We start from the raw sequence: 22,648 nt of genomic DNA on the forward strand, positions 1-22,648 counted from the left end.
AGAGACTTTATCTAATAGTTGCTAATAGCATCTATGCTGCACTCTAGCAGGCTACATGCTACCTCCCCTTCTCGCAAGGTCATAGAGTAAACTGAATCAGTCATGTGTTGCTTATAAGCTATAGAACTTCCTTAATGGACTGCCCCTGTGCAAAGGTGCCATACTACCAAAAGTCCACGTGTTTTTTTACTATTCCTCACCTACAAGTAACCTCTTCCTGGTTCGGACCCCCACACAGTCAGCTGTGCAGGACGAGAACTTGGACCAGTTGGTGAGCTGGCAATCATCCTGGCATGGGAGCTGGCACCGCTGAGTGATGGGGGGCATGGTGTTGGCAAACTTCAGACACTCCCCAATGTCTGCCTGCACTCCGTCCAGCTGGCGACAGGACACGGCTGTGGGGGGAAATCAAAGGCACAATGTCCCTTGGTGGCCATTTTGTCTGGGTCACAGAGATTTAGCAGGAATGGAGACATTGATTGGTTTGGTGGGTTGCAGAAAAGGTGTACTATGTAATAGAGGGTGGTTGTCAATTGAACACAGCCTCAGGCAAACTGTTGTTTTTTTATACAGTCAGTAACAACGTCGAAAGAAGGGTCAGGGTAAAATATAAATAATGATCAATACAGGTTCAATGTTAATATGACAAATATGTTGAGTTTTGATTAAAAGGACATTACTGAAGATATTGCAATATGTGCTTTTCGTTATGCCGTAGACACTCAAGATCCAATTATTTTTCTACTCCAAAGTAACTTACAAGCAGAGTTCTGCTCAAACTCCCTCGGGCCTCTGTTGACTCTATACGTTTGGATTGCTGTAGCCTGTTGATATGTGTGGGGTTGTTTGTGGATGGCATGTGTGTTGACTGTGAGTGTGACTGGCGGTCAGGAGTGTTCCAGGTCCCTCCAGGTACACAACAGTGAGAAGCTGTGATAAGCTGTGAGACGCCCCAGGGGTAAAGAGACACTATGTCTCAGCATGTCTCAGAGAATGACAAGCAGTGACCTGGATTCTTTCGAGCCCAGGGATGTTAACGTCTACTATCACAGGCTATGAGAGTCAGCCCAACGCTACAGAAGGATTGTGGATGTCAGATAGTTTGTATGAAGAAAATGAAATTGTAACGTGTCTCTTTCCATTTATGCATATTAGCACTTCACAAGTGTCAATTTACAACATTGCCACTGATTATAGTTCTATTTAAAGCTATGCAACAATGGAATTATTATGTGACCTGAAAAAACACATGTACACCACTTTGTTGTACAGCTCCTTTTATCTACAGTAGGTGAGCCATTCCTGAATGCAAGTAAAACGTACGCTTCAATATGCTATCATATGGTGTTCGCTTACAATTGAAACATATTTACAGGTTGTAGTTAGCCAGGGGAGGAATGTAGCAGCTCTCCCAAATGGAGCTGTGATTGAAGCTGCATAAAAAGAGCCTGAGGTACCTGGTACTTAGAAACTGTCTCAAACAAACAAGGTGGATGCCTAGTCATGAAGACATTGACATCCTAAATTCACTGAGGGATGACAAGCGGTGTCCTCAGTGCTGCGGGGAGTGTCAACCCCAGTTCACATCTTCGCCTAAAGGAGAAGAATTTGACAAGTGGTTTAAGAAGCACAATTTGCCTCTCCTAACCTTGCCAAATCCATCTGTTTTCTCCTGGCTGAGATTCAGAGGCCACAAAGAATGTCAATTTCATTGTGGATGTTTAAATTGGATAGAAGAGTAAGTAATAGAATGGGATTTGTGAAGGAAAAAAGAGACGGTTAAAGGATGTCATTTCACCTCTTGTTTGAAGACCTGGTCCACATGTCTCCCGAGCCCCTGGGCTGTCCTCCCTGATGTACCATGGTACCAATTGACACCTTCTCCATTTGTGTGACTTCCACCTGCAATAGAGGAAGTATTGTGATGATGATGATTGTGATAATGATGTTGAACGTGATGATGATCATCAAGTCAATGTCATCATAATCATTCAAATCATCATATTCAACAGTAACATTATCAGCAGACAGTAGAGGTAATTAGTGTATAATAATGATACACTTTATGAGTAAGAGTTGCTAACAACAGTAGCAATAGTATCATCATTGGTGTAATCATCTCCATGTACAGGGTCTTCAGAAAGCACTGTGCTGTACCTGTAACCAGGGCAGACTTTAGGAGCCTCACAGTCCTTTTCCTCCTCCAGCACCTCAGGACAGTCTTGGCCCCCGTTGGCTGGCAGCTGGAGGATGACGCGTTTTCTCGACTGCTTCTTCTTCTGAATGTTACCAGCTGACAAAGCAAACAGTACATTGAGAATTACTTTAATTCTATCTTATAATTCGAGTTTCAAACACCGGAAATTTGTCACAGTACCTAAACCTGTCTGGCTCGGTGTTGGACTGTCTGTCACAGTGTTGGACTGTCTGTCACAGTGTTGGACTGTCTGTCACAGTGTGCAGCTCTCTCACTCATGAGTGAGAGTGGAATAGAGCTAGAGCTAGAGCTAGGTCACAAGGTTAAGCGACCCTCTCCCTCATTGCAGCGCTAGACAGAACTTTGTGGAATAACGCAGATCTATGAAGAAAAACTATGTTCTCTCACGGCGAACAAGCTTTATTCGGGAAGCCCCTTTGATTGGGAGATATGGCATATACATTTTATGTGATACATTTGGGTTGTGGGTTCACAATTCTTACCTTTTATAAGATCTCTGCCAAGCAGGGAGGGAAAAATCTACCCAGGACTTACTGCACATGCAACAACACAGCACAAGGGAACTCCTCATAAACAATACACTGTCTCCGGCAGACTTCTAAATACATTAGGACATCCTTTTACTATATTGTCAGAAGCATCATCAGACCTTGGTAGTAGCCTATTTCATATCCCTCTTTCAATGCATTTATCTGGAAACCAAGCAGAAAACTTTGACATTTGAGAAACATGGATGAACGTCTAATTTTGACGTGAGACTGTGCGAGCTGGTTGCTTTCATGAGCTCGAGAAATGTAGCAAACCTTCCCCCACTTTTTAGATCAGAAGATATCCGCCTACTATTCTGTCATGTCAACCATCCATCCATCCAAATCAAATAATTCCATGTGTTCGCCTTTGTCTTTATAAACGTTCACACACTTGGCCCATTCTATGACATGGGATAATCCAAAGAGCAACACAGCAGCTGTTGATTGCCAGTGACCATCCTTCATCAAGTAGCCTTTGCTATATATAATCAACACACACCTTTCAAGGAGTATGGTATTTGATGCAAATAAGAATACTTTTCCATTTAATTAAATTACAAACAAAATATGTCATTTCGCTGTCATCACAGAACGTAGATTATTTTTGTAGATCTGCTTCATTCCACAAAGTTCTATCTAGCACTACAGTGAGGGGGAGGGTTGCAGAACCTTGTGACCTAGCTCTAGCTTCTACTTCACTCTCCACTCTGAAATGTGCCGCTGTTCCCTTTTAAATGATGTCGAGACATTCCATGCCAAACTGATGTATTCAGGGTAGAGTGGGCGAATGTTGACTGCTTTATCGTTGCAGTAAAATCATCAACAAGATGGATGCTTTCTCCACGATCAGCGGTATTCCCAATAGACACACCCGTTGAATAAACACAATTAAGAACTAAAAAGTTCTGCCAGAGCTCTGACTATAGATCACTGGTTCTCAATCCTGGTCCTGGGGACCCAAAGGGGTGCACATTTTCGTTTTTGCCCGAACACTACACACCTGATTCAAATCATCAACCCATAATCAGGCTTTGATGATTTGAATCAGGTGTGTAGTGCTAGGGCAAAAACAAAAATGTGGGTCCCCAGGACCAGGATTGAGGACCAGTGATCTATACTGATGAAGATGTTGTTTTATGGTCCAGGACTGGCCCAGGAGTGATTAATCATTTTATATGAGTGTATTACAGGCTCTGTGTAGCCTTGACCTTCAGTTTCAACCAGTGTGGGTAGGAGGCAGGTCATCCTATACAGCAAGAGAACATCAGCACTACTATCAAAATATACGACTGAGACTGTGTGTGGCGAGGGCCAAAGATTCATGCAGTCATGCCAAATATAGAAGTCATCAAAATCTGAACGATGATAATTTCATCCCATAAATCAATGTAATGTATTCAACAATGTTCTCCAGCTGTGGCCATGGCTGTCTGACAAAGGTGACGTGGTCTGAAGGTGTTTTTATCACAGCATGAAAACAACAATAGCAACAACAACATGGCGTCTTGTCACTTGTAGCCACAGGCTAGTATGTTTACTGGTTTGCACTAAATTAGGTCATCTTAGGGTCATCCTACATGTCAATCTGTCAAATGAAATATCCGTAAAGAAACGAGAGTAATACAACTTAAGGAAACTGTAATGAGTCGTTTACATTGCATGCATCACCCAATTGGTGCCAGTTTCCTTATTCGTCCCAGTTTTCCATTGGTTTATAATATCAATGATTTCTATGCTTCATGATAAAAGCTGACATGCATAATATTCCTCTGAGCGGTTGGATAAGCAAGTAATTCCATTTAGGAGAGCATTTTTGCTCCATAGTACCTAGCTCCCAAGAGACTTACAATGAACAAGTACAGATGTATGATATTCATTTGAGCCAGTTTGCTACAGCAGGAAAATAATCCTGCAGCAACAGGAAATGTGAATGATTATTATGTGGATTATAAATAATATACATTTTTTTGTTGTGGTTGATATATTTAAGGGAAAAAGTCAGAAATTTCTAAGTGGACATTTCAAACTATAGAAGCCTTTTTAAGACTCAAATACACTGCATAGCAGGTAAGTTGTCCTGCAACAGGGTGATCAAATTAAGATCCTACATCTGTCTTTGCACAGTAGCTTGAATTCTTCTTTCATACCTGCATCACAGGTGGGAGAGCACTGGGACCAGTCGCTGAAGGGGGTTACGATGCAGTCCTTCTTACAGGGCATTCGACAGGGCCGCACTGTACCTGGACGAGGACTCTCAGGACATCTACATGATAAGCATACACACACACTACTGGTAACACATGCAAACACATAGCTGGTAACACACAGACACAGGCTTCTCACTTTGGCTGCAGGAATTCAAATGACTCATCGGATTGGCCAAGAGCCACGGAGCTATCGAGGAACAATGATAGATTTTTGGCTTAGAAGATACTCCTCTCAGAAAGTACTGTAACCTGCTTGGCTTTGTACTCTGTCATTTTTCTATGTAAAACCACTTGGCTTTTACCGAGAGAAATCCAGTGTTTTCTGAAGCACAAACTAGGACAACAAGAAGCAACTGTCTGATAAGAAGTCCTTTATCTATTATGTCCATGTCAATCTATGGTACCACTGACAGATAAGAAAAGAGGGGGCCTCCCGAGTGGTGCAGTGGTCTAAGGAATTGCATCGCAGTGCTAGCTGTGCTGCTAGAGATCTTGGTTTGATTCCAGGCTCTGTCGCAGTCGGACGTGACCGGGAGACCCATGGAGCGCGCACAATTGGCCCAGTGTCGTCCGAGTTAGGCGAGGGTTTGCCCGGCATGGATATTCTTGTCCCATCGTGCTCTAGCGACTCCTGTGGCAGGCCGAGCACAATCCACGCTGACAAGGACGCCAGGTGTACGGTGTTTCCTCTGACACATTGGTGTGGCTGGCTTCCGGGATAAGCGGGCGTTGGGTTAAGAAGCAGTGTGACTTGGCTGGGTTGTGTTTCGGAGGACGCATGGCTCTCGACCTTCTCCTCTCCAGAGTCTGTACAGGAGTTGCAGCGATGGGACAAGACTGTAACTACCAATTAGATACCACGAAATTGGTGAGAAAAAGGGGTAAAAGTAAAAAAGGAAAGAGATCAACTTATGTCTTATTATGTAGGGCAATTTAAACATGACCTACAGTATACGGCTTTAGCAGCTCAGCAGCGCCTTTGTTAATATTCATTCCTCTTAAATGGAGAATCTGCATTTAATTCCTCCAGGCTAGATTCAGTTCACTATAGATAAGACCGTCGATGGGAATCGTTCCCGTTTTAAATTGATTCTATTACTGGACGATAATCCGTTAGATCGCTGGGATTGTGGTTGGAGCCGGTCTTCATATTTAACGGACAAAGGGTTATATGTAATCTCCAGCCTATAGTTATAAGTACCTCTGATCCCCAGTGAAAGGCCACTGGATGAAGATAAACGGGGGGAAATTGTCCGTCTAAAAGACATCAAGTCATCTGATTTTTCGGAACATGGGCTCTCCTGGGGCTTTTTTAAGTGATGTTGCGGCTCTATTTCCTCATCCTATTGCTGAGATAGCATAGGTAGCCTAGCTAGCGCTGATCATCTGGCTCAGGTTTACACACTGGGAGCAAGAGCACTGTCTTCTTCTGGGGTTGCTCCACTCGTTGGCACCGTGTCGTCAGGGGAGAAATAGGGTGCCTGACACACGCATAATGTAATAACGCAGCAGGCAGCTATGCGAAGAGAGGAGAGATTTACGTTTAATACCAATAGAGAGAGAGATAAATCCCTCTTTAGTGAGACAAATCCTCTGGCACGTCCGTACACTGTTTCTACACTCCAAAGCAGTGCTCGGGGATGGAGAATAGAGAGCTGTTGATGATGATGATGATGATAAATATGGGTCAGGCTTGGATCAAATCAGTTTCTTATTTCCTCTTTAGGTTTAAAGAGTTTACACGGATGAACTGCATCAACAATAGGCGCAAAGGTCATGGGAGCCTGTTTAAGGACAAGCTACTTCAGAAGACTTCAAAAGAGAAGCCTACAGGTAGCAATCTTCTAGGCAAAACAATAGAAGATGAGACACTTCAACATGATCCAGACTGAGCTTTTGAGCTGAGCATTTAACTACCTCACTTCACCTCCCAGAACTAATGCTGAATTCCCTCCGGCAGACAGAAACATCCCTACTGTTCCCTTTCAGTTTTAACGACGTTCCAGACAAAACATAGTTAAATATGAGACACAACAACAGGACCCAGATTGAGTTGTTGTCCCGAGCACTTAACTGCCTCACATAACTAATGCTGAAACTAATGCTGAAACTAATGCTGAAACGAATGCTCCAGCAGACAGAAACATTCCTACTGTTCCCTGTTACTTTAATTGTATTTTAGGCCAAGTGTAATTGATAGGCACTACGCGGATTTTGCATGATGAAAATGACATTCTCATGAAAATAACAGGCCAAACAGTTCAGAACACAAAACCGTCGCCGCAGAAAACTCAGTCTTCGCGGCTATTGAAGTATGCAGACGTTTTGACTGGTCATTAGATTATCCAATTAAAGCATCCTCTGGTTTTGGCCGACTTGTTTTCCCTGCTAGTGTTACCATGTCTTAATGATCTTTAAATGTAATGATTTGTAGCGAGGCAAGAAACACAACGTTTACTCTGAGTCTGTCCCACAGCACATCATTAAGAAGAGTTTGCTAGGGTAATGTTTTTGTTCTGCTATTTTCTATTATCGCTTCAATAATCGGTTCGGCAAGAGATTCTTCAAAATGAGCATACTGTGTGGTTGAACAGAGAGTGAGGAAACATTGCAACCCACATCGTTTTAAGAGACCACAAAAGCACACAAAGCCTGGCACAGAACGATAAGCACGAATTAAATGCATTATTAACAAGTACAACAGCAAATAGAACACAATTTGTTTAATATTCGGGGAGAAAACAGCTTCGGCTTTGCGTACGTTTCTTTGGCCACTATCTTGACAGCTTTCAACCATCTGTCATCCACAGTGACTAAACACAGTTTTCATTAGGACACATCCACGTGATTGACTATGACTGTCAAACACTATCACAATTATTCATCCCAACTCCTTTTCCGACTGTCCAAGTAAGAATCAGTGCGATAATACAAACACATCGGACATCAATCCCCATGCAAATTGTCACAATCAATAAACCAAGATGTTTTAGTTCCAAATCCCCCTGCAGTACTCTGTATATAGATTGATAGAAGCGTATGCCTGAGGGATTGACATATTTGTCTCTGAGAGACTCTCTTCTCTATTGGGCTTTGACAGTGTGTGTGGTGACACTGTGTGAGGTTCACTGCCTCGAGGTGTGTGAAGACAGCTCTGCGCCTTCTGTGAGTGAGTTGGGGCACATCTGCATACACACCAGCGAGGCAGGCATGTGTTTGTTTGCTCTGCCAGGTTCCTGGGGGAGGGCTAATCAAACCTACCTGCCAAGTAGGATGGTGGGAATAAAAGACACAGGTGGAAAAATAACAACTAGGGACCATGTCAAGTCACAATGCAGCGCACCGAGTGCAGGTAGGGTGAAACCACATCTACACTTAAGCTAGATAGCTACTGGCCTTAGTGGTTTCGTTTGGAGATGAGTCGACACCATCTCTCCAAGGAATGGAAAAGATTGGCGCCAATTGGACATGGACTCACCCTGACATTAGGCCACTTTTGAAGTCTTACAATGACTGACAAATATTGATTTTAGAATGAACTATCCCTTCACAACAAAGGGCTTATAGACAAAGCACTGAGAGAAAGCACTTTTGGAGCTTTGCCAGCTTCAGCGGTCTTAACCTAATCCGCCATGACAGGGCAAAGCCTCTTTAAGAGCAACAGCGGCTTGAAAGAATGCAAAACATGCAGGAAAGTTATTTCATAACAAAGGCAAAATACAGTGGCCTTAAAAGGATATGGACTCTATAGCAAAGCCTACGATGGCCCAGCACCTTGGACAGATACCACTGGGAGGTTTTACTTCAGGACCATAGATAGCAACAAGAGCCGTAAACTGTAGACTCAAGGTTAAGATTTTTGGATCTTACATACAGCAGGTTAATTAGTTAAATAAACATAACATCCTGACTAGGTAAGCCTAGCAAAGCAAATCAGCACCCATGCAAGAGCAGAACTTTAGGCTAACTGTAAAGTAAACTTATCGATGCATTTTGAGGCTGCGGTGTTATGTTCTGCATTGCAAACCATCGACATCCTGCAGCTCTCATCTTGTGGTGATTTAATTGCCTTAAAGTATCCAAGCTACTTAATTACTGTCATTATCATCAGTGGGAAATTACACAGGCCTAAATGAACAGGGTTAATTAGCCTGTTTGGGACGGCATATATATTTATTTATCTGGGCTTGCCTGTGGAGTAGAGATAGGGCTTGAAAGCGACTCTTCATACTGTATGACTGCTTGTCATACCTTTCTAAATAACTTTCTAGCTCTCTCTCTCTCACGCAGACACACAAACTCACGCACGCATACACACCTAGGGCCTAAATGTTCTTACTTCTTGGGCGGCACCTGTCCCACGTTGACCCGGACACAGATGACCTTGCGTGTCTGCATGCCCTGGGAGCAGGGGCCCTGCCCGTTGGTGTTTGGGCCAGCAGCAGCAGTGGTGGTGTTGAGGGCTGAGGCTGAGGGATCTTCAGTACAGGGGCCCCAGGGTCCAGTCTGCCAGTGATACACTGTACATGCATGCTCGTTGCAGTTACGCACCTCCTGCAGAGAACTGCTGTTGGGGCACATGCCGCCACCTAGGAACACTCACGCACACATGCACACGCGCACGCACAAACAAACGCACGCACACAGAAAGGGCCAGCTGATTAGTTATTTTATAGAGGTCCGGCATCGTGCACAATGACAGTGCAACATATGATAAGCAATACGTTCAAATTCTCTACCACACCACACACATATACAGGGTAGTCCCAATGTCATCAGTCAGGGAGGCTCTGGCTTATACATGAAGCCTTTAAATAATGTCCGATTCTGTCAGAACACAGTCTGAAAGATTCAGCCAATTATTGATAGTGACAGTCCATGATTGTGATGAAAGACCTCCCCCGGTGATTGACAATGCATTTTAATCCTCCAGCCCACTTTGAGGCTCAGACGATTCCTCTCCTCCTACTGCTAGTTGCAAGTCTGATTACCAACCCACTTCTCCATCTCTGTCGGATTTAAAACATCCAACACAACCAACATCACTCTGTCCCTTCCTCACCTCTCTCTCTGTCTCTCTCTCGCTCTCTCTCTCTCTCTCTCTTTTCTGTCTGTCGGTCTCTCGCTCTGTGTCTCTCTGTCTCTCTCATCTCTGCTCAGTGGAGGCAGGTGGGTCGATAGAGTGAGATTCAGAGCCCTTAGTGCTTCAGAGTAATTGCAGACACTTACAGGTTTGGGCAGTGATGAAGGGGCATTGTGGGACTGTAAGTCCTCCACACCTGCAACATTCTGAGATGAAAGCCAACCTGTTCCATAATGAGCAGCAGTGGTGTTGTTCACAGGCCGGTCAATGTGGAATGCCAACTCAGACTAATCTAAACCTGATGGCAAACGAACAGACCTCCTCCTCCTTCCTTTCTGCTGACTGCTACCTGCTTACATCGCTGACTAACCATGTTGGTTTGCTGGTTCTGCCAATAGCGTAAACTAACCAGACAAGTAAGCCACAGATGGTGCCCAGACTGACCTAGAAAAGTGGTTTGGGTTGGGAAGAGGTAATGTCTATGTCGATTCTACAGGGAGTTGTAGTGGATGATTTATGAATGGTGAAGCTAAATCAGTCCAGTCTTAATGTGACAAGTTGAGCTGCTTTAATGCTACGCAAAGGCTGCGGCTCGTGGAATATAGGTTCATTCATGTTTGCGGTATGAATTTCATCCCTTTTCTGACTTATTCACAAAATTTACTTGGAAAGACATCCATAATGTATTGGGTGTCTGAGCTAGCGTGGTTACATTTAGTATGCGGCTTATGACACTGGAGCTTGGGATCACCTAACAGACGGCACACTTGACTGCTAAAATATCTATATTTTGAGAGGTATTCTTCAAACAGGAAAATGTAAAAAAAATATTGAAGCAGCATACATGATGATGTGAAGACTTTCCACATTGGTGCCTTTCCACATTGGTGGGGAAGAACACCAATCCGAAAAACTTTCAAGGCCCAATATGCAGTTTCTGTAACCATATTTGGACTTATGTGGACTAGAAGAATATAGCTTAAAAAATGCCTAATAAACTTTGTTAATCCTCTACAGGATCGGTGGGTCCCCCGTGGGACGGTTGAGCTAACGTAGGTTATTGTTATTAGCATGAGGTTGTAAGTAACAAGAACATTTCCCAGGACATATCTGACATATCTGATATGGCAGAAAGCTTAAATTCTTGTTAATCTAACTGTCCAATTTACAGTAGCTATTACAGTGAAAGAATACCATGCTATTGTTTGAGGATAGTGCACAGTTATGAACTTGAACAGCACAGACTAGAATATGTTCTGGAATTCATCCAATGACATTGAGGAATATATCACCTCAGTCATCGGCTTCATCAATAAGTGCATCGATGATGCAGGGCTTGAAAACTATTTCGGACTACAAAGGGAAACCCAGACGCGAGCTGCCCAGTGACGCAAGCCTACCAGATGAGCTAAATGCCTTTTATGCTCCCTTCGAGGCAAGCAACACTGAAGCATGCACGAGAGCACCAGCTGTTCTGGATGACTGTGTGATAACACTCTCGGTAGCCGATGTGAACAAAACCTTTAAACAGGTCTACATTCACAAAGCCGCTGGGCCAGACGGATTACCAGGATGTGTACTCAAAGCAAAGCACGGACCAACTGTCAAGTGTCTTCACTGTCTTTTTCAACCTCTCCCTGACCGAGTCTAATACCTACATGTTTCAAGCAGACCACCATAGTCCCTGTGCCCAAGGAAGCGAAGGTAACCTGCCTAAATTATTACCGTCCCGTGGCACTCACGTCGGTAGCCATGAGGTGCTTTGAAAGCCTGGTCATGGCTCACATCAACAGCATCCCTCTGGACACCCTAGACCCTCTCCAATTCGCATACCGCCCCAACAGATCCACAGGTGACATTACTGTACATTACTGGGGCCAAGCTTCCTGCCATCCAGGACCTATATAATAGGTGGTGTCAGAGGAAAGCCCATAAAATAGTCAGAGACTCCAGTCACCCAAGACTGTTTTCTCTGCTACCGCATGGCAAGCGGTACCGGAGCGCCAAGTCTAGGACCAAAAGGCTCCTGAACAGCTTCTACCCCCAAACCATAAGACTGCTAAACAATTCATAAAATAGTCAAAGGACAATTTACATTGACCCCCCACCCCCTCCCTTTAGTACACTGCTGCTACTCGCTGTTTGTTTGTTACCTATGCATAGTCACTTCGCTCCCACCTACACGTACAGATTACATCAACTAGCCTGTACCCCACACAGTGACTCAGTACCGGTGCCCCCTCTATATAGCCTTGTTATGTTATTCTTATTGTGTTACTTTTTATTATTACTTTTTATTTTAGTCTACTTGGTAAATATTTTCTTCTTTTTGAACTGCACTGTTGGTTAAGGGCCTTAGGGCTAAGGGGCAGTGTTCGGAAGTTCGGATAAATGACGTGCCCAAAGTAAACTGCCTGTTACTCAGGCCCAGAAGCTAGGATATGCATATTGGTAGCATTGGATAGAAAACACTCTGAAGTTTCTAAAACTGTTAACATAATGTTTGTGAGTATAACAGAACTGATATTGCAGGCGAAAACCCGAGGAAAGTCCATCCTGCTTCCACTAGATGTCAACAGTCTTTAAAAAGGGTTTCAGGTTTGTTTTTTTTGGACTGTAGTCTTGTGGCGTGTGTGGATGAGGGTACGCACTTCATTATTTATCTCTGGTATTGAACACACTATTCTCCGTCTTAAATTTGATAATTTATTTAGATATTAGGGTACCTGAAGATTGGTTAGAAACGTTTTTTGACTTGTTTGGACAAAGTTTATTGGTAACTTCTGGGATTCCTTTCTTTGCATGTTGAACTAGTGGAATGGGTGGATTACTGAATCAAACGCGCCAACTAAACTGACTTTTTTTGTATAGCTGGGACGCTTGGGATTGCAAACAGAGGAAGATCTTCAAAGGTAAGTGATTTATTTTATCTCTATTTCTGATTTTTATGACGCCTCTGCTGGTTTGGAAAATGTTTTTTATGCTTTTGTGTGTGGGGCGCTGTCCGCAGATAATCGCATGGTATGCTTTCGCCGTAAAGCCTTTTTGAAATCTGACAAAGCGGCTGGATTAACAAGAAGTTACGTTTTTAAATGATGTAGGACACTTGTATGTTCATGAATGTTTATTATTAGGATTTTGTCATTTGAATTTGGCTCGCTCCAGCTTCACCGTTGTTGTCGATTTTGACAGTGCACGGATCCCGTTTCCGGTAAGAGGTTTTAAGGGCTTGTAAGTAAGCATTTCAAATCAAATGTATTTATATAGCCCTTCTTACATCAGCTGATATATCAAAGTGCTGTACAGAAACCCAGCCTAAAACTCCAAACTGCAAGCAATGCAGATGTAGAAGCACGGTGGCTAGGAAAAACTCCATGGAAAGGCCAAAACCTAGGAAGAAACCTAGAGAGGAACCAGGCTATGAGTGGTGGCCAGTCCTCTCTGGCTGTGCCGGGTGGAGATTATAACAGAACATGGCCAAGATGTTCAAATGTTCATAAATGACCAGCATGGTCAAATAATAGTAATCACATTTTTCACGGTAAAGTCTACACTTGTTGTATTCGGCGCATGTGACAAATAAAGTTGGATTTGATTACATTTATTATTAAACCAATTAGGCACATTTGGGCAGTCTTGATACAAAATGTTGAACAGAAATACAATGGTTCATTGGATCAGTCTAAAATTTTGCATATACACTGCTGTCAACTAGTGGCCAAAATCTAAATTGTGCCTGGGCTGGAATAATATATTATGGCCTTTCTCTTGCATTTCAAAGATGATGGTACAATTAGTTTTTTAAACGCATGTTTGTTTCTTTGTATTACCTTTTCCAGATGTAATGTGTTATATTCCCCTTCAAAGTGTTTTCTTTCAAATGGTATCAAGAATATGCATATCCTTGCTTCAGGTCCTGAGCTACAGTCAGTTAGATTTGGGTATGTAATTTTAGGCGAAAACCTTAAAAAAGGAGCGGGTACTGAAGAGTTTTAACTGTTGTACCCCATCAGAAGCTAAAATATCAGCTTGTTTAACTCTAATGTTTGTAAACAAAGTCAATGTAAACAAACACTGTACAGCCTCAAAACAGGTTTAAAACCATACCTTTGATATAATGGATAATCAATCCTTGCATCCATATCTCTGTCTATACATTTTAGAGTGGTTACATTTCTCCAGCCCCACCCCATTTTACTGAAACAGTGACACTTTTTTAAATGTTTCAACAATGATTTGTCCCTTTAAATCATCTACCCAAAACTCTACGCTAACAATATCCACTACTCATCACCGACTACTGCTACTACTACTATTACTGCTACTAATACTACTACTACTACTATTACTGCTACTAATAGTACTACTACTACTACTGCCACTACTACTAGTACTATTACTAATTTTAAAGATACCAATAGAATGTACCAGAAAGCTTTGGAATCTTTGGCACCCTTGAAAGTCCTTTGGAAAACATTGATATAGAATGTTAAAATTCTCACATCAAGATATGAGAACGCGTAAATACATTTGAAGAATGAGTTATACTTACTTACTGTACAACAACAAAACCAAAAGCAACTACTTCTTTCACTACATCTATTGCTACTAGGATTTTAAATCAAACCTATGGTGCCCAAAGGTTGTCGAGGTATAACTACAGTAAAGCCTATAACATGGACAGAAATCCAATTATTTTGTAATTTGCCAACATATCGCTAAGGTTAAATGTAGCGAACAGCTAGTTTCAATCACAAGTGTTACCCTCCATCACTGTGATCCATGCCACTACCATTGCAGTTACTGTGGAGAGGTTAACAACATGCAGATCAACTTTTAGCCAAATGTTTCAATGAAAACAAAAAATCATAGTGACAGACAGAGGTACAGACAGACAGACAGTAACAGACAGTGTGATAGACAGTGACAGACAGACAGACAGACAGACAGACAGACAGACAGACAGACAGACAGACAGACAGACAGACAGACAGACAGACAGACAGACAGACAGACAGACAGACAGACAGACAGATATTAACAAACAGTAACAGACAGAGGGACAGACAGACAGGCAGTAACAGACAGTGTGATAGACAGTGACAGTAACAGACAGACAGACCGACAGACAGACCGACAGACAGACAGACAGACAGACAGACAGACAGACAGACAGACAGACAGACAGACAGACAGACAGACAGACAGACAGACAGACATTAACAAACAGTAACAGACAGAGGGACAGACAGACAGACAGGCAGTAACAAACAGTAACATTGAGGGACAGTAAAAGACAGGCAGTAACATACAGTTACAGACAGAGGGACAGACAGACAGTAACAGACAGTAACATACAGTAACAGACAGAGGGACAGACAGACAGTAACAGACAGTAACAGACAGAGGGATAGACAGGCAGTAACAGACAGTAACATACAGTAACAGACAGAGGGACAGACAGAAACAGACAGTAACATACAGTAACAGACAGACAGGCAGTAACAGACAGTTACAGACAGAAGGACAGTAAAAGACAGGCAGTAACAGACAGTTACAGACAGAGGGACAGACATATAGGCAGTAACAGACAGTAACAGACAGTAACAGACAGAGGGACAGACAGGCAGTAACAGACAGTAACATACAGTAACAGACAGAGGGACAGACAGAAACAGACAGTAACATACAGTAACAGACAGACAGGCAGTAACAGACAGTTACAGACAGAAGGACAGTAAAAGACAGGCAGTAACAGACAGTTACAGACAGAGGGACAGACATATAGGCAGTAACAGACAGTTACAGACAGAGGGACAGTAAAAGACAGGCAGTAACATACAGTAACAGACAGAGGGACAGACAGACAGGCAGTAACAGACAGTTACAGACAGAGGGACAGCAAAAGACAGTAGCAGACAGTAACAGACAGTAACATATAGTAACAGACAGAGGGACAGACAGACAGTAACAGACAGTAACAGACAGTAACAGACAGTAACATACAGTAACAGACAGTAACAGACAGAGGGACAGACAGACAGGCAGTAACAGATAGTCACAGACAGAGGGACAGTAAAAGACAGGCAGTAACATACAGTAACAGACAGAGGGACAGACAGACAGGCAGTAACAGATAGTCACAGACAGAGGGACAGTAAAAGACAGGCAGTAACATACAGTTACAGACAGAGGGACAGTAAAAGACAGGTAGTAACAGACAGTTACAGACAGAGGGACAGTAAAAGACAGGTAGTAACATACAGTTACAGACAGAGGGACAGTAAAATACAGGTAGTAACATACAGTTACAGACAGAGGGACAGTAAAAGACAGGTAGTAACATACAGTTACAGACAGAGGGACAGACAGACAGGCAGTAACAGACAGTTACAGACAGAGGGACAGTAAAAGACAGGTAGTAACAGAGAGTTACAGACAGAGGGACAGTAAAAGACAGGTAGTAACAGACAGTTACAGACAGAGGGACAGTAAAAGACAGGTAGTAACAGACAGTTACAGACAGAGGGACAGTAAAAGACAGGTAGTAACAGACAGTTACAGACAGAGGGACAGTAAAAGACAGGTAGTAACAGACAGTTACAGACAGAGGGACAGTAAAAGACAGGTAGTAACATACAGTTACAGACAGAGGGACAGTAAAAGACAGGTAGTAACATACAGTTACAGACAGAGGGGCAGCAAAAGACAGTAGCAGACAGTAACAGACAGAGGATCAGACAGACAGTAACAGACAGTAACATACAGTAACAGACAGAGGGACAGACAGGCAGTAACAGACAGTAACATACAGAGGGACAGTAAAAGACAATAGCAGACAGAGGGACAGAATCTTTAAAGGGCAGTGTGACTTGAAAGCTATACAAAGAGAAAGACCCCTTTAACATGGTATATTAACATTACAGTAGATATACAATACAGTAGATATACAATACAGAATACACCATCTACAGTACATAGTCTCATAGTCACCTTCGCCAGCGTTGTAGGCCAGTACGGAGCGGGTCCTCAGCTGCTTGCCCTCGATGGTTTTGCTGGAACAGGTTTGGGAGCAGGAGGACCAGGAGGTCCAGTCGCTGAGGACACAGTCCTTAGGGCAAGGCACATCACAGGCGATGGGCTCAGGGGCAGGGGCTCCCCCACACAGCTCCTTGTCCACCATGTCACCTGGGTGGCACAATAGAAAACCAATCATTGATGGAACTGTTATATACTTTTTCAATACAGAAAAAAATCTCAAACAAAAACAGAATCTATAATTGTACTACACTTTATATAACTTAGCAGACTCTTATCCAGAGCAATTTACAGGAGCAATTAGGGTTAAGTGCCTTGCTCAAGGCACATTGGCAGATTTTTTCACCTGGTCGGCTCGGGATTCAAACCACCCTCCATTATAATGTCTACAATATGATAAACCACACTACAATTTTCTGGTCCATTGGTGGGGTTGTTTATATAATGTTTCCTTAGTGTCATTGAATGCTAATCAATTTCAACCCATACAATTAATTAACACAGACGTTCAACTTGATCTGTTGTCTTCCTTCTGACATCACAGCTGGGTCAAATGTTTGGTAACTGTTTAATAACGTGTTGGGTTAAGGTTATCGAGGATAATCTGTACAACATATTAATAATGACGGCGATATTCTCAACGCAACTCGATCTGAAGACGGAATTAGCTTTGGACATAGTAAGTACAAACTCACATGGGACTTAAACATTTTTCACTTACATATTTATGATTCATGACCACTTCAGTGAGTTATACTATTAAGCCACATATTCTGTATGTGCTTTTAACAGGTTAACATTTTACTGTAGTGGGCTAAATCAGGGTCACACAAACACATCTACTTTGAAACAAAAGTATATTCCTCACACAGATGGTTATGAGCGTACAGCCACCTGTACCGTGTCAGATATAGAGTCGAAATGTATAAGATTTATATAGAAATATAACAAAACCGTTTGGATACACTGGATTTTCTGTTATGTTAATTAATTATGAAATTATGAAAAATATTAGGAAAGGGCTACCATGTTGCAAGGAACTGAATTCCAGACACTTCGAAAACCAAAACGAGCAACACAATGGCTCGGCAGAGTAAATGTGGATCTTCCGACCGTTGATTTTTGCAATTTCAGGCTGAGGATGAGTTGAGCTTCAAACCCTCCGATCGGCCCCGCCTTTACATTAAGATGTCACTTTGAGGAGCATTCGGGGAACCAATTGTGACTGAACCCGAGACAGTGTGGAAATGCGAAGTGACAAGGAAACTCAGTGGCTCTCACGGTGACAAAAACATGAATGAACAGAACACCCTTTATTAGAAAAACTCCAGGCTTAGTGAACTGAGAAAAACAGTTCATTTTAAATGAGTCAGAACTGTTAATATCAGTGTAGATCAGATACGCTCAGTATCGACAGTGGAGTTTCAATGACATTTGTATAGACTTTTGTCTGCGGTGTGGCTGTTTGTTGTTGGTGTGGCAGTTTCATAAAATTCAGCCTCAGTACGGCAGACAGACATTGAGCCCAAAGTCTCTAGGGCAAAAAGTAGCACAAAATCATAACACAACAAACATCAGTGGAGACAGAGGGAATCAGTCAACGCCAGTCAAGATAATTAGAAAAACACAAAGAGGTTGTGCCTCTCACAAAGCTACTAGGAAGACATCACCTGACCTGGCAATAACCCTGAATTCCACTAGTGGATGGACATGTACAGTATGTGTCCTGGGTGAGGTGAGATGACAATGTAACGTCGGATGTTTCAGTTTTTCCGAATTTGGAGGATGATAAAGAGGTCATTGTCAAAGGAGTACCGTAGGAGTGTGATTTGGACTCAATCCATTACAGTGCCTGTATCTTTCTCCGTGTATCTCTTCGATATCTCTCCACATCTCGTTCATAACGCTCAAACTAGGAATGGCGACTATACCTGGGATTGATAACATAGCATCTTTGTCAATCACACACACATTTTGAAATCGGCTGAAAAACACAGACAGCATCTCTCTGCACCGACTGCCATTGTCTTCAGTCAAACATTCTTCAGTAATAAAGTGCAGCAGTAAAACCACGAAGCTGCAAAGTTAAGGGAGTCCCCGAGACTCAGGGCCAGAGAGAATTGATTTGATTTAGTGCGAGCAGGGTTTAATTGCTCTGGCTAAGAGAGTGAAAAGGGGGAGGGCAATATGTGGCTTTGCTGAGCTAGGGAAGTGTTAAAGGAGAGGGGGAGGGGGATGTGAGGTGGGGGAGGTCGTCTGGAGAGAACTCCATGATAAATGGCAGCCGTGATAAATGGCAGGGCGGCTAACCACCATTCTCTCTCTAGTCGTACCCAGCTCTTCACTCAGTTACAGTATAGCCATATGTTAGAGGGTTGATAGAGAGGTCACCTTGAGCAACATATGATTTTTTTATCCAGAGGGTGAGACCCTGATTTAAGGCATCAGCATGCTTCAGTTCGGCTGGTGCCTAGCTGAATTCGGTTAGACAAACTAAATGAGTGTGCTCGCAAAGTGTCAATAGTACTGTTTGTCCATTTTGAGATGCCGTAGCCAGTATACATTTCCTCAAAATAATCAGAATTAGTCTAAGATATCACTGTCATTAATTTTGACGTTTTTGCCAAGGAGATCTTAGCCACTCAATTTTACATCTAACTATGATGTTTGGTGCAGTGTTTCTCAATCAAAAAATGTGCTCGAAAATTAGTCGCCTTTATTGAAGACTCTCTTCACCGACGAAGGGGGCGTAGACTTCGGCTCCGAACTTGCCTCCATAAAAAATTGTATGTGCCCGAACAGCCCAAAAAAACCTCACTGAAGTCAAAAATAAACAAAAATGTAATAAAATGTCGTCAGGGTGCAATCGGAAAGTATTCAGACTCTTTGGCTTTTCCCACATTTTGTTAAGTTAGATCCTTATTCTAAAATGTATTCCATATTTTTTTTACTCATCAATCTACACACAATAACCCATAATGATAAAGCGAAAACAGTTTTTTAGATTTTTTTGCAAAAGTACATTAATTTTTTTAATTAAATATGACATTTACATAAGAATTTACATTTTGAAGCACCTTTGACGGCGATTACAGCCTCGAGTCTTTTTGAGTCTGACACTACAAGCTTGGCACACCTGTATTTGGGGAGTTTCTCCCATTCTTCTCTGCAGATCTGCAGAAGCTCTATCCGGTTGGATGGGGAGCGTTGCTGCACAGCTGTTTTCAGGTCCCTCCAGATATGTTAGATCGGGTTCAAGTCTGGGCTCTGGCTGGACATTCAGAGACTTGTCCCGAAGCCACCTCTGCATTATCTTGGCTGTGTGCTTAGGGTCATTGTCCTGTTTGGAAGTGAACCGTCGCCCCAGTCTGAAGTCCTGAGCACTCTGGAGCAGGTTTTCATCATTCATTCCAGACAAGGCATTCAGGCCAAAGAGTTATCATTATGGGTTATTGAATCTTGTTCCTCATGGTTTGCGTGTCTTTAAGAGCTTTTTGGCAAACTCCAAGTGGGGTGTCATGTGCCTTTTACTGAGGAGTAGCTTCCATTTGGCCACTCTACCATAACGGCCTGATTGTTGGGGTGCTGCAGAGATGGTTGTCCTTCTGGAAGTTTCTCCCATCTCCACAGAGGAACTCTAGAACTCTCGATTGCTCAGTTTGGCTGGGCGGCCAGCTCCAGGAAGAGTCTTGGTGGTTCCAAACTTCTTCCATTTAAGAATGATGGAGGCAAATGTGTTCTTGGGGACCTTCAAAGCTGCAGACATCTTTTGGTACCCTTCTCCAGATCCAGATCTGTGCCTCGACACAATCCTGTCTCGGAGCTTTACGGACAATTCCTTCGACCTCATGGCTTGGTTTTTGCTCTGACATGCACTATCAACTGTGGGACCTTTATATAGACAGGTGTGTGCCTTTCCAAATCATGTCAATCAATTGAATTTTCCACAGGTGGACTCCAATCAAGTTGTAGAAACATCTCAAGGTTAATCAATGGAAACAGGACGCAATTGAGCTCGAATTCGAGTCCCATAGCAAAGGGTCTGAATACTTATGTAAATAAGTTATTTCTGTTTTTTATTTTTAAGAAATTTGCTAACTTCGATTTGTCATTATGGGGTATTGTTGTAGATTGATGAGGACAATTTTTTATTCGATCAATTTGAGAATAAGGTTGTAATGTAACAAAATGTGGAAAAAGTCAAGGGGTCTGAATACTTTCCGAATGCACTGTATGCACAAACTTTTCCGAACTGTTTCGGCTGGGAAGCATGCGGACACCTTTATTCATCACTAGATGTAAATAGTTCATCTGGAAGTGGTGGGCTACTCTTGTGGGGGGGATCAGGGAGCTGAGCTAACAATGTGGCGAATTCTGAGCATAATATTAAGTCAGAATACCATAGTACAGGTTTATTGTACTATGCTAGCTTAGCAGGAAATACTGGTTGAAATAACTTCTTAATGACAACATTTCAACCATTTTCTGGTTGTAACAACGTCATTTCAGTCAGTTTTGCCCATTGGCAGGGTAGCCTAGTGGTTAGAGCATTGGACTAGTAACTGGAAGGTTGCAAGTTCAAACCCCCGAGCTGACAAGGTACAAATCTGTTGATCTACCCCTGAACAGGCAGTTAACCCACTTTTCCTAGGCTGTCATTGAAAATAAGAATTTGTTCTAAACTGACTTGCCTAGTTCAATAAAGGTAAAATAAAAAATATACATGAATTAGTCAAGCACACGTCCACTGAAAATAAAGGACTCTATAATGTGCATTAACCAAATCAATAAACCTATAGACTGCAATCACAGAGCTTTATCTAAAATCACACAGCAACGACTGAGTTTAACGGAATTAACGAAGGAAAAAAACAATTGAAATAATCTTTAGCCGATAATTAGTTATCTCCATGATTTTCCTCACCGGTGCTGTTGACACACTGAACCTGAGGTATCTGTGTCCCGGGGCCACACGGCAGCTCCCCGTCGGGGATACACTCATCCAGTCTGACGAGGCGCCAGGCCCAGCAGCTGGGTTCGTCACATGGGACAGCCTCCACCAGGTGAGGACAGTTCCCTGGTCCACCCGTTGGCTCATTGCTGATCTCCCGTTTCCTCAGTTTAAAACCTGCCGAAGGGAAAAAGACACATAATTCAATTTAATATGAAAAATGTATCATGAAAAATACATAAAACCATGTGGAAAAAATATATAAAAACTCTGAGAAAATGCATAATATGCCTAATTGTCTTCCATTGGAATTGATCTCTTCAACAGCTCTCTCGAAATGGAATAATAGGATATGTTACTATGATAAGACTGGGATTAGTGTACAAGTGCAAGCAAGTAATTGCCTAGTTAATTGTTGGCACTTTAACACATAATGTGATCAAATTGACCATAAATTGATACAAACGAGAGGATTTCATTGCGAAGCGCCAGCGTGTCATTATCATGTGGGTGTTGAACCACCCACAGATGTTAGATACTACATTTATGCCAGAATATGTTTGTTTAAGAGGACTTCACAATGGCTACAATAACACCAACTACTCTATATTCACTGATAAT

At 42.5% G+C, this 22,648-nt stretch overlaps 1 protein-coding gene across 5 annotated transcripts in view; it reads right to left on the reverse strand.

The window, feature by feature from the left end:
• Nucleotides 1-22,648, reverse strand: part of LOC109902035 (thrombospondin type-1 domain-containing protein 7A) — a 95,853-nt gene that overhangs the window by 27,820 nt on the left and 45,385 nt on the right. For all 5 annotated transcript variants that reach the window (XR_004203064.1, XM_031790356.1, XM_031790361.1 and 2 more), the window contains 7 exons: nt 22,001-22,204; nt 17,032-17,226; nt 9,295-9,544; nt 4,896-5,011; nt 2,158-2,293; nt 1,799-1,902; nt 201-395 (listed from right to left, as the gene is read on the reverse strand). Coding sequence is in view for 4 of the 5 variants with exons in the window: in XM_031790356.1 (XP_031646216.1) it covers nt 201-395; nt 1,799-1,902; nt 2,158-2,293; nt 4,896-5,011; nt 9,295-9,544; nt 17,032-17,226; nt 22,001-22,204 (1,200 nt within the window). In the remaining variant the exon portion in view is untranslated. The remainder of the gene's footprint in view (nt 1-200; nt 396-1,798; nt 1,903-2,157; nt 2,294-4,895; nt 5,012-9,294; nt 9,545-17,031; nt 17,227-22,000; nt 22,205-22,648) is intronic.

This window comes from Oncorhynchus kisutch, linkage group LG2 (genome assembly GCF_002021735.2).
Source record: "Oncorhynchus kisutch isolate 150728-3 linkage group LG2, Okis_V2, whole genome shotgun sequence".
Taxonomy (NCBI): domain Eukaryota; kingdom Metazoa; phylum Chordata; class Actinopteri; order Salmoniformes; family Salmonidae; genus Oncorhynchus; species Oncorhynchus kisutch.